At 47.7% G+C, this 12,532-nt stretch overlaps 1 protein-coding gene across 2 annotated transcripts in view; it reads left to right on the plus strand.

Annotated features, from left to right (window-relative positions):
• Positions 1-457: 457 nt before the first annotated feature.
• CYP51A1 (cytochrome P450 family 51 subfamily A member 1) overlaps positions 458-12,532 on the plus strand; it is a 48,811-nt gene continuing 36,736 nt past the window's right edge. For both annotated transcript variants that reach the window (XR_012644259.1, XM_074986230.1), the window contains exons 1-3: positions 458-700; positions 5,963-6,061; positions 10,961-11,137. Coding sequence is in view for 1 of the 2 variants with exons in the window: in XM_074986230.1 (XP_074842331.1) it covers positions 548-700; positions 5,963-6,061; positions 10,961-11,137 (429 nt within the window). In the remaining variant the exon portion in view is untranslated. The remainder of the gene's footprint in view (positions 701-5,962; positions 6,062-10,960; positions 11,138-12,532) is intronic.

Below are 12,532 nucleotides of genomic sequence, written 5' to 3' on the forward strand. Positions count from 1 at the left end.
GTGCTACATGACTGCCGGTTGGTTTTGTTAGAATACAAACTCGCTCGGCTCTGTTACCTCCCTCTGAATGGGGAGAATGCAGGAGGACACGCCTGGAGGACAACATGCCACGGGCTTAACCTGGCAATGGAGACTATGGGTCAAATCTGGCAGTGCCACTGACACCGTTTACACCAGACCCCGGAGACTGAGGATTCCGCCAGCCTCGCACGGAGTCTCACAGGCCGCAATACGTCAGCGGCTGCTGATTGGCTCCCACTCCCCGCCAGCCCCCTCCTCACCAGCCGCTCCACGCGCTCGATCCCGCCCTCGCCCGCTGTCACTGGCACTTCCCTCCGGACGCGCAGTCGCCAAGGGGCACTCGGATGTCGATTGGACCAGAACACGATGATCGTCACATAGGCTGAGATCAGCCCAGCGCCTGGAGGCGTGGCTAGTCGTAGCCCCGCCCCCCGGGGGCTAGAGTGGGAGGTGGCTCTCGCAGCTGCTGCTGTACAGCGTTTGGCGTTCCCGTTAGGAATAACCTGTCGCTCGGCAGCCGAGGGCCATGCTGAACCTGCTGGAGGTTGGCGGATCCCTGCTGTGGCGGCTGGCCGCGGGCAACCCTCTCTCCGTGGTGCTGGCTATGTCTGCTTTCGTGCTGAGCCTGGGCTACTTGCTGCAGCTCGGCTCCCGGCGCCAGCCGCGGCCCGGCGAGGGGGTAGGTGTCGGGGCGGAGGAGAGGGGGTGGCAGGGCAGGGGGGATCTGGCTGTGGAAGGGGCCGCCGATCCAGAGCCGGGGTGATGCTGGAGGAGGACGAGGGGGCGCACAGCACGGTGGGGCCGGGCGGCACGTGTTCGCCTTGCCCGGCGGTCTGAGGGGAGCCTGCTGCCTGCTCTCGGCGGCCCCGATCCCACCCCCACCGCCTCGTGGAGCCCGTCGCCCTGGCTTAGTGCTGCCCGGCTGGAGAAAAGGCCCTTCCGGGCAGGGCTGCACCCGCCGCACACCTTGTTCTCTGGGAGTAGGTGATTTTGTTTCTAGGAGCGTCCCCGGGAGCCGTTTCCTTGGCTGGGGCGCGGCCCGAGCTCGGCCCAAAACCAAGTACAGGTTGATACTCTCCTTTGGCAGGTCAGTGGATGTTGCTGGCCCAGAGACCCTCAGCTGTACGGGGCTCAGCACAGCCCTGCTGGTGGCAGGGAGTCCTGCTGGCGCCTTGCTCTGGGGAGCTCTAGGGCAGAGAACCAGGTGAGGGAGCCCAGCACCAGGCATGGATCCCTGTGGCAGCCCTGACACAGGGGCCTGGGCTGTGGGGAGCCCCACAGGTATCTGTGCAGGTGTGGGGGCCCCGGCCAGGGCTGGGGGAGCACTGCAGCCCCATGACAGGGAGCCAGGTGGAATATGGAAGCCCACCAGCAGCAGTGGGGAAACTGTCTAGGCAGCCTGTCCTCTCTCCAGGCAAATCCTGAGGACCTAAGAATGAGGGGGTGTTGGATGAGGGAGGTACAACCTGTAGGATTCTGCAGTAAGACTTGCCTTTTGGAACAAGCTTTTGAAAATGCACTTGTCACGTATTCCTGCAATGCCTTTTGGCAGCCTTATCTGTTATCTTACGGGCTTCATATCTTTCCATTTACAGTATTCTTCTATTCTAGACTCCCTAACCATTCTCCAGAATAGGGGTGGATTAATGTTGTGAGGTGCCAGATGAAAGGGAAGGGCCTAAACATGAATTATGTACTATAAAAAATTAAATGCAGTGAACCCTCGCTTTACCTGTCTTCAGGTTGCGCAAAACTTGCTTTAACACGAGTTTCACGCTACCTGAAGATGCGTGGCTGTCAGCGTGCCTAGCTTCCTGCAGCAGTGGGCAGTGAGGCTAGCTAAGAGCCCCTTCCCAGAGTGGTGCTAGGCACCAGTCTGGAAAGGTAGGGGGCAGGGTTTTAGCTTACCTAGCTGCCTGCTGCTGTGGGCAGGCAGGCAGGCCGGCCAACCCCCTGCCTTCCCAGAGCAGTGCTGCTGTCAAGCTGACAGCCATACAGCTGTGGGAAGGTAGGGAGAAGGCTGTTATCTGAGCTCAGGCAGGCTCAGGCTAAAACCCCCTTGTGCCCCCCTCCAGGATCTGCCTCACCCCCTGTGGCCCCAGCTCAGGCTCGTGCCCTACAGCCCCGCATGGGGCTTGGGCTCTAGCCCCCAGCGTGGCACACAGGGCTAAGTCTTCAGCTCCCTGCTCACAACCCCTGCAGACCCGGCTCCAACCTCCATGGCCCCAGATCTTCCCCCCTGTGCCACGCTTACCACCCATGCACAGCTCCGGCTCAACCCCCACTGGGGGCGCGGCTCCTCCTGCCTGCAACGAAGCCCCAGGGAAGCACAGCTGCTGACACTTCTGGCCCCGGTTCAAACCCTTCTTGTGTGGCTCTGGTTCAACCTCTCCCCACCCCGCTGCAGCCCTAACCCACTCCAGGCTTAACTCTCCCCAAACTGTGCACCCCCAACCTCAGGACTTACCATTCAAAAAGGAGCTCCAGGTGCTCCTGCTGCTCCCCAGCTGCAAAACATGCGTTCCACTGGGGGACAAAGCCGCCCCCTGACTTATGCGAAATTTGGGTTACACAAGGGTGTGCAGGAATGTAACCCTCGCATAAACTGAGAGTCTACTGTAATCAAATATCTCTATATACTATGATAGAGCACAGCTTGCACCAGGCTACAGTAGCCTCATGGGGGGTTAAATATGCAGGCAGTTGCGTGTGTGTTTGTTTCCCAGAGACTGAGGCTTATCTAGAATCGGCAACAGGCTAAACCAGCACTTGCTGCTAATTCTACTCCTTTGACCAACTAAGGCCTATGGAACCCTTTAAAAGGGTTTCCTTCAGGTGAGAAGGAGAAAGGAGACAGACAAGGAAGAAGCAAGATGTATGCAAAGGAGAGCAAGGAGGAAGAGAGGGCTGCTGCAACCGCCTGAGGAAGGTACTGGGGAAGCATCTGGTGGAAGTGGGCCAGGGAGGCAGTTGCAGCATCAGGGTGTGGGACCAGGGAGGAAGGCCCCTCTAGCTGCAGCCATATATGGTCCCTGGGCTGGAACCTGGTATGTGTGGGAGGGGTCTGGGTTCCCCCACAGACCACCCCAGGATAGCCTCATGGACGGTAAATATGTGAGGCAGTCCTAGGGGGTAGGAGATGACTGAGCACGCTTAATGTGTCTGCTCCACTAGTGACTGTGATACGGACAATGCCAGTTATGAGAATAGCTCAATGATGCTGTAACCCTGTGAGAAAAGGAGGCAGAGCAGGAACATGGCCGCATCTAAACCGTCATGAGTTGCAGGACACAAGGATGACAAACTTGGGGCCTTGTCACAATAGCTGTTTACAATTTATTTATATAAAATAAACACATTTATTCTAGTCTCACTGCACTCAGGTTTTAAACAGATACTTTTGAGCGTGTGTCTTAAACTTTTTGAGCCCACGAAATGTTCTTTTTATGCAGAACACCTATGAAATTTCTCTTTAAAAAAATTCAGACCAAAAACAAGCAAACAAACAAGCAAACAACATATAAAGCAAAAAGAAAATGAAATAATTTTATCAGGTATCCATAGCAATGAAGAAATAGCATTGTATTTTGTTTTAATAACAGAAAATCTAAACATCAGTGTATGATGTCAGGAAAGTGTCAGAGCGCACCTGTAAGTTGTTCACAGAACACTGGTGTTCTGTGAATATAGTTTAAGAAACATTGCTTTTGAATAAGAGGTAGTCATAGGATTCTGTTGTCCTTCTCTTAGGCCTCCTTTCTCCTAAGTAGTGGAGTGTTCAGCTTTCTCCAGTATTTTTGCAACCCCTTGAAAATACAAAAATGTGTTGGCCAGTGGAACAAGGCCAACAATAAGGAAATGATTTTGTTGTCTGTGCATCCCAGTAGGAAAAAATACATCAAAGAAAAAAAACTGGATTTCTTTGATACTATGGTTCAGATTTATGGCAGTTGTCAATACTATACTGATGACTCTTGATGGAAGCTACAATTGTTGGAATAAAGTCTGGATACTGTATGTGAAGCAAAACAGGTTTATTACAACCAGCTGGCAGAGTGATTCTGAACTTGGTTGAGTTTTAGAAGGCACTGACAGACATCAAATTGTGATTGGTTATATAGAGATCTAATAGGCAGAGGAAAGGATAGGAGCAGACAGTAAGGAAATGAGCAAAATCAATGAGCACGCCATGTGAATTAACAAACAATCTGGAAGTTACAAAGCATGTCTGTGCACAGTTTGCAGAACATTTTATCTACAAACAAGTCCTTTGAAGAGTGCAGTCCCCAACATCGATGTATAAAGTGATATCTTGTCTGTAATACACTGATGTATGGAGCAGTGATGTCTTGTGTGGCATCCTGATGTAATCTTTGCACAGACATGGTCATCCGTGTTATCGCTACAGAATCAAAGCAAGTGGGCAATGCAGGATCAAAGCAGAAGTCAGTGAAAGAATCGTGTCAGTCGCCCTTTAACTATAGTCCAATTACCTTCCCCACAGGGTCCCTTCCTGGAATGAGACTGCCTAGGGAGCTGCTTACACCAGTTGGGATGACATCCCCAGATGGCTGCGGTGGGGGGCTTACCAGACTCCATTTTGGAACAGTGGTTCTTAGCAAAGATCAGGGCCTACTTCGAAATTTTGTCCTATACTGTAAAAGCTGAATTACTGGTATCCAAAATGGGATGTTTTGCCCCTTATACAAGGAGGAAGGCAGGTGGGAATTATAGTTCTCTCCAGGCTGCAAAGTGTGCGTGCAGGCTCAGTGCAAACTTCCCTGTCTCTCTGTGTATTGCATCTTCCCCCACCAACCTCTTGCCCTGTCCTCTTCTCATCAGTTTGCCCAGACGTAGACCCAGCACACACAGAACCAATGATGGGCTTTAGGATCAGGAGACTGTCCTGGAGCTGCCTGCCAAGCCAGCCTCAGCTGAGGAGAGGGAAACAAGCGTAGCAGCAAAGCCTTGTCTTTTGCTGACAACTAAGCAGAACTGGAGGGGGAGAAAATGCCTGCTCAAACTATCCCCACCGCTGGCCTGAATTCCCATACTAACTGGATGTTCAGTGTCCATTCACTGTGTTAACCTGGCAGTGTCTTGGAGCAGGGGGAGACAGACAAGAGGGACTGGAAGGAAAAGGCTGGTGACTGGGTGGTCTCCTAAACCACAGGGAGCTGCTTTGTTTTCCTTGATGTCAGGAGGGCTCCTGCAGGGCCATAGGTGACATGTGGGAGGTGCACAGGGGAAGGGCTGAGCTGCTTCAGTGGGGGCGGGGGGAGGAATCCCACCCCTTCCCCGCAACAGTGTGGCCTGCAAGCTCTGCTCCAGGGGAGAAGGAGACTGCCCCCTTAACCTCCAGCAGTGGTGTGGAACATAGCTTCTGTGGGAAGAAGCTGAAGGTGGAGCAGGGGTGGGGAGGGGGAGGGGCATGGGTAGGGAAGGGGTGAGTCAATGGTGGAGCAGTGACGGGGTAAGGGCACTTGACTGGTGGCCCCTCTGCAATCCAGTTGCTTCTGAGCAGGGCTACAGGAGCAAGTTCATCTCCCCCTCCTGACCCCACCCAGTGCCACAACACAAGTAATGTTGTGACTCTGCTCTTCTGATTTGTCAACCCTGATAACAATGTTTGGACCTCTGTGCTTTATATATTGAGCCTGTTCTGATAAGGCTGTGATCTGAAGAAGTGGGTCTGTCCCACAAAAGCTTATCACCTAATTAATTATTTTGCTGGTCTTTTAAAGTGCTACACGGCTGCTTTTATGTTTTGGTAGAATACAAACTAACATGGTTATCTCTCTGCCACTATTTTTCATGTGTATTTTTGGCCAGTATGAGCTGTTTAAGCTTATTAGTTTCACATTTATTATGTGAATAAGTCAGAAGTCTTAATGAGGTATTTAATTGTTTTCTAAACATTTAACTGAATATTCTCTTGCAGAAATATCCACCTTATATTTCGTCTAATATCCCTTTTCTTGGACATGCAATAGCATTTGGAAAAAGCCCTATTGAATTTTTAGAAAATGCCTATGAGAAGGTGAGTGTTGCCAAATGAATGATACAATGTGCCTAGGATGATGATTGTATTCCCAGAACCTCCTTATAATTTGGAACATTTTGAATCTTCATGGAATGAAATGTTTACATTTTGTCTGCTAGAGTTCAATATACCATGCAGCCTTGATGGTTTGGGCACATAATGTAGTAATACTGTATTCTGTGGGCAAGTTAAAGTTAGATAGGGAAGGTATCATTTGGTTAACAAAAATCTACACAATCAGAATTTCAATGGTGTCATCATTTAGGGCATGGCAATAGAACTTGGTGTTACCCAGGTCCTCTGATGGGTGGAAAGATTGATAATAGTGTCTTTGGAATTGAGTCAAGTTGGATTTAAGTTGGAATGATCTTCACAATACTCTTTTACAGTAGCTTCCCAACCTTAGTTGCTCAGAAACAGTACTCCTGGAGAAATTCTACACCACTGTGCAATGCAGAATTCGTGCAGTATTATTGCTCAGGGCAGAATTTAACTTTTTCCCTAGAACTGGTGCTGCGGAGCTGCTGGCTGCCATGAGGACCTCTGGAATCCACAGAGCCTGGTTCCTCAGCTTGTGAATAGAGCACACTACCGGGGGCATTGAGCTCTGGTTTTACGGAGAAAAGGGTTAAATGCATGTTTTGATTTAGGTGGTGATCCTAACCAAGATGGCAACCATCTTGAACTGGCAAAAGGACAACCTGGCCTCCTTATTGGTGTCCCTTCTCCAGGCTTTTGGTGCCCTTTTCCTATTGGGCACCAAAGTGGAGGAAAACCTGGAAACATGGAGTGCCACGTGACAGCAAATCTGCCCAGCACCTGGATTGGATAAAGGGGAGTGTCTGTCGCTCTGACAGTGCTCTGTGTCTCTGGATGTTGTGCAAGCAGATCATGCCAGTGGGACATAGACCTCTCACAGAGAGTGAGCCTTGCTGAGATCTAGACCCAAAGGAGATAACGTCTAGAAGGAATCATTTAATGTACCTTCATGCACAAAACTGGATAGGGAGTGCCTGCATAGCACAAGCATGACAGCATATCAGTAGCAAAAGAAAGAAGACAAGATCAAGGGAAGTCCACTTACCTGTTCCAGAGGTTCCTGGGATCCAGTCCTGGCATTCCTGTGTCCTCACCAGTATTATCCTAGTGTCTCCAGAACATGATGTAGTCCTTCCCTATTGTCTGGTTCCCTGTTGTAAGACTCTGGGGTTCATCCCCTATAATAACATTTGTGCTAACATCTGAGCCATTGTGTTGCAGGGAGTCCTAGCTTAGTAAATAAACAAAGATCTTGTGGATTTGGTTTATCTAACCTGCCTGCATCTCAACTACACCAAACACCAATAAGAGATGCAAAGCGGGTAGGATACTGCAGACAGCCCACCTTCTGACCAGCGAAATCCTAGATCTAACTGTTTCAGGCTAACACCAGCTCAAACCTCATTCAACCTGGAACTGCCTGGGGTGCCTGTCTTGCAGTCTGAACCCCAAAGCTGCCATGGTGAGGAGAGGTAATCTCTGCTCCCAGTTTAGATGCTGCTGTGAGGAAATAGAGGGATGAGGGGGAGGGGAGTCCTCTCTCCTTTTAGTATCCCTAGAACACCCTTCTTCACCTCAAAACTCTCCGTCTGGCCCCACCCCAGAGCCCAGACCTCTGGCTTTAGCCCTGACATCCTTGCACCCTAACCTTCTGTCCCAGCCCTGAGCCCTTAGGATATTACAGAAATGTTGTGTGTATTGTAAAAATCCAGTAACTACTGTATGAAGTTTGCACGAAATCTTGTGCCAAGTAGGATGGGTAATTCAGTGAATCTGTTTAAGTTGCTTACATGTTTGTATGTGAAGTTAGAGGTCTTGGCTTTACCTGTATTAAAAATGTTTTAGTGCTGGCATTCACAATGGAAGGCATGGTCACCTCCCAGCCAGGAAGGTGAGCTAAACTAAACAAACACTCGGACTTCAATCCAAATCTCAGAGTTTAGCTGAGATGTGTCATCTGGGAAACTGCCAATGAATGGCAAAATGCCCCAAAGAGGTGTGGGTGGGTAACCTGATCAGGTGGTTTGCCATTGCCTGCGTGACCAGGAGCGCAGAATTTCCCTCCACATGGCAAGTCTATAAAGAGAATTGGGCAGTGGCCATCTTGTCCTTCTGTCCTCAGACCTCTGCTCTTAGCAGAGGTGTTCCCAAAACGGACGCTATGAACCAAGCCTGTATGGACTGGGGATCCGTCCCTCACAGGAGGTATTTTCAACATAGGTGATGGTAGAAGGTGCTGTGTCCTGCATCAAGAGATTTGATTGATGTATGTAATTTAACCACATTAACAATTTCTCTCTCGATAACCTTTAAACTTTAGATTCTGACAGAATGGCACAGTGTTTTGTTTTGGATGAGATCTAAGTATATATTGGCCTGGGAATGTGGCTGGTCCCTTTGAGGGGCTGGAAGAATCTGTGTGGATTTGCTAAAATTGGTTTACATAACCCCTCCCCTGAGTTAGGGGGAATACTGGTTTGGGCATAAAGCTGCTGGAGAATTTGTGGGATTTGGTTGTGTAACTCCTTACTGGCTAAGAAGGCAGCACAGGTGTCTTTTGTGGCTGGCTTGGTTTGCCTTAACTGAGGAGGAAACCCTAGTCTGGGCTGTGAGTGGCCTGGTTTTAAGCAATTTGCACAGATTTGGTTCTCTTAGCAGTGCCCAGGAAACCTACTGTATATAAAAGGCTCTCACTCCAGAGCCTTCACCTGCTGCCAGATCCCTGGTACTCTCTCTGTCCCAGCTGTTCATACCTGGGCCCAACCAGAATGTGCACTCCCAGACAGAGCTCTCACACTTCATATGCCAGGATCCTGTCCCAGTCCTGAACCCTTCAACCCCAGCCTTACCCCAATGCCCACATCCCCTGTTAGAACCTTCAGAGTCCTGTACCTCAATCCTCTAATGCATGCCTGAGTCCCGTCCCACGCCTAGAACCCCCTGGTTCCACTCCTGCAACATAAATTTTATGTGCCTGAATATGAGGGTGATATGTCATATCACCTCTATGTTGGTGCACATAACAAAATTAACCTTCCCAGGTGTGGGGGAAAAACTACAGGGAACACTACTCAAGGCATACTTCATACAAACATTATTACAATAGCAGACCCAGGCATATGCTCTGTCTCTCAGGCATAAGTGGACCTGGTATCAATTTTTAATCATCATGGGGAACATCCACCAGGGTTGTTCTGCCAAATGTTAATTTTTTAAATGTTTTGTTTGAATATGTATCTATGGAGCTGTTGTAGATTTGCCATGTTTGGTATCATTTTGTTCATGGCTTGAACTGGGTGTCATTTTACTTTTCCAGTGACGCTATTGTTGAAGTTTCTGTCAATTGGGGAATTGGGAGCTATGGGGCAACTGGCACTCAGCGTCCTGTGCCAAACCTCAGAGGATGACATCACTGAGATTGATCCTGTAGATTTTTACAAATAAAATGAGACACCCCTTACCTTTTTGTCATTAGTTCAGGCAGATCAAATATGATTCCATATGCTCCCAGGCTATGACTGAAATAGTATCACAGTACAGAATTTCAGTTGTAGATCTGACCCTGTTTCAAAGAAGTTTACATATAGCTGAGAGAAACCCGACAGTTGTTTAATGAGTTATCCAATGAGCTATTGGAATTACTACCGTTACCATTTGTTGGTACTACTTGGGTTCTCCCTTTTTGTCTATTCCTTGCTGATAATCATGGGTCTTGTCAAGAGATCGGGGTATGACCACACTGATTATTTGAAGAATTTGCATGTCCTTTGTGAACTTTAATATTAAGGTGTTCAACTGTACCAAAACTTTTACTAGCCGAAGGGGTGGGGTGGAAAATGAAATGATACCGGTGATAACTCAGTGTCTGAATGATGTCGTTGGAAAAATGCTTTCTTAGCCTTTGGTCTGTAATACTTAGATTTTCTGGAGTCACAGGTACTTGGTGTACCGTTGATGTCATGCTTGTGAAACAGACAAACTGAATACTATGCACTTTTATTTCATGAGGATTTTGTCAAAGAAATCTTTTAAAAGTAGAATTCTTCATGTTTTATAGGAAATTCCTGGTTCATTTAAACCAAAATATTCTCACAAAAGGTATTTTGGTTTACAATTTCAAATATTATTAGGCAGGTTTCCAGTGGAACCCTGCCAATGGGTTTGGCAACCTTGTTATGTCATCTGCAAAGCCAAGCTTGCAGGTCCATGGCCCTGGTGCAGCCTTGCTATATTATGATTTGCAGGCTGTCTGTCCTCGGGCTGAGAACTGAAAGCCCTGGGAGATCTGGCTGGGGCTTGGGCTCAAGTTTCCCAATTCTTTGCCATGAAAGTCTTCTACCTCCTGAGTTGCTTTACCATTCCTAAGGTTTCACACATTGCTGTTGTAGAGAAGGTTCTTTCCCTATTTTGTGTAAACCCCCATACAAATAGAAATTGATTTGCTAGACACAAAATGCCTCTAGGTGAACAGAAAAAACACAAATATATATCTTGGATGTTACCTCATAAGGAAAATTGAGGAAAATCAGATTTAATCTTGATTTAAGGTGTTGCATCCTGCTAAGTAGCTTCTGGTCACTTAGTTTAAGAGCAGGGGCTTGTGCTTATTTCCTTTGGTCAAATTTGTCCCTCTTGCCTCTCCTTCCGCCCCAATGCTGTGCAGTGACAGCTATGCATCAGTTGTCTAGTTGGCTCGTTTCCTCCTTTCCCATCCAGAAGTGGCTGCATGTAAGTAGCATTGTGAGCATGTAGATTTGAAGCAATTAAAATCTGAAAGGTTCTACATAAGGAAACTTTTATTGTTTCTCAAATTCTCATTATTTTAAACTGTTTTTTTTTTTTTTCCCATCCCCTCAGTACGGTCCTGTGTTTAGTTTCACTATGGTTGGGAAGACCTTTACATACCTACTGGGTAATGATGCTGCAGCTCTACTATTCAACAGTAAAAATGAAGACTTGAACGCAGAGGATGTATACTCTCGACTGACCACACCAGTTTTCGGCAAGGGAGTTGCTTATGATGTACCTAACTCGGTATGTGTTTTGAGTACAAAGTTTATTAAATATCTAGAGTGCAGATCAAATTCTGACAATATTACCATGATCTGATTTGGCCTGTAAGATAGGGATTGATAGTAAAAGGTGTTTGCCAGTACCCTTTCTGATGAGAGTTAGGCATATAATTACCAAAGCAATAGCTTCTTGGTTACCCAGAAAACAAAAAACAACAAAAATTCTCTTTAAGCAATCCAGTCTTGGGCTCCCACTCAGACAGTGAAGATTACTGAAAATCTTGTTCATATATAAGGTTCTGCCAATCCCAAGGAATTAGACACATCATAAACTAGGTCAATAACTATGCCAGAATTTACCTAAATAAACAGCCAATTTGTATTAAACTCCTGAGGGAATTCAACACCAAAAATCCTGTACATTTTATTTATCAACATTATACCATATAGACACACTAGTTGAAATTATTTTGGTAGTTTTTCAACACATTTGTCAACAAGTATGTCTGTTACAATACAGGCAAGAAAACAGGTGGGGGAAGTGTTGTTTTTAATAACTAGATTTCTCATTAGCCATATAAATGTAGAACTCTGAGTAATTCATCTAAACTACAGTACAGAACTATATTTCCTGTCCCTCTTGGAAGCAGTGCAAAGGCCTGGGAGAGTCAGGGTTAATGGAGGAGCTGAGGGAGAAGAAAGTAACTAATGGGAAGGACCCTGGCTTTGAATATGAAGGGTTGTTGATTGTGGGTGGGAAAAATATAGAACAAGGTTTTTGAGGGTTTGTGGGGATGGGGGTGGGGAGGGGAGGGATTATTAATGAGTCCCTGTGCTGACTTTGGCTGAATCCTAGCCTTTCCCATTCAGTCAGGCACATCTGTCCTATCCCCTGTGTGTTTGTGCTCCCCCGTTCACCTATCTCTCTCCTCACTGTAGTTCTGCACCTCCCTTCCCTTCTTGCTCATGTGCCCCATACTTCTGTTTTCATTCAACCACTGCCCCATGTTGTCCTCTTCCACTGCTAGTCCTTACGAGTCTCTGTCCGCTCCCCTGCCCCCCAGCAGCTCCAGCTCCAGGCTGTCTGTCTTCCCATATCCTCCGTCTCCTGACCTGGCCTGACAAAGGCGGCCTTTTTTTGGGCCTTTCTACGAATGTCTGCTGTGTACGAGTGCACAGTGCTCTCTGGTGAGCAAATGGCAGAACAGCAGCAGCTTTTCAGCAGAAACTATTTTCTGCCAACAAAAAATTACTCATTCACTTTTTTGCTAAGGTGAACCCTGCCTCCTTCCACGCCTCATCCCCCTGAGCCTCCACTTCTCCAGCCAGGCCAGCATGGAACCCAGCTAGGGAGCTCAGCCAGCTGTGGAGAGCAGCAGCAGATCCTTCACCTTTCTTAGGATGGCTGGGGGCTGAT

This window comes from Carettochelys insculpta, chromosome 2 (assembly GCF_033958435.1).
Source record: "Carettochelys insculpta isolate YL-2023 chromosome 2, ASM3395843v1, whole genome shotgun sequence".
NCBI classification, from domain to species: Eukaryota; Metazoa; Chordata; order Testudines; family Carettochelyidae; genus Carettochelys; species Carettochelys insculpta.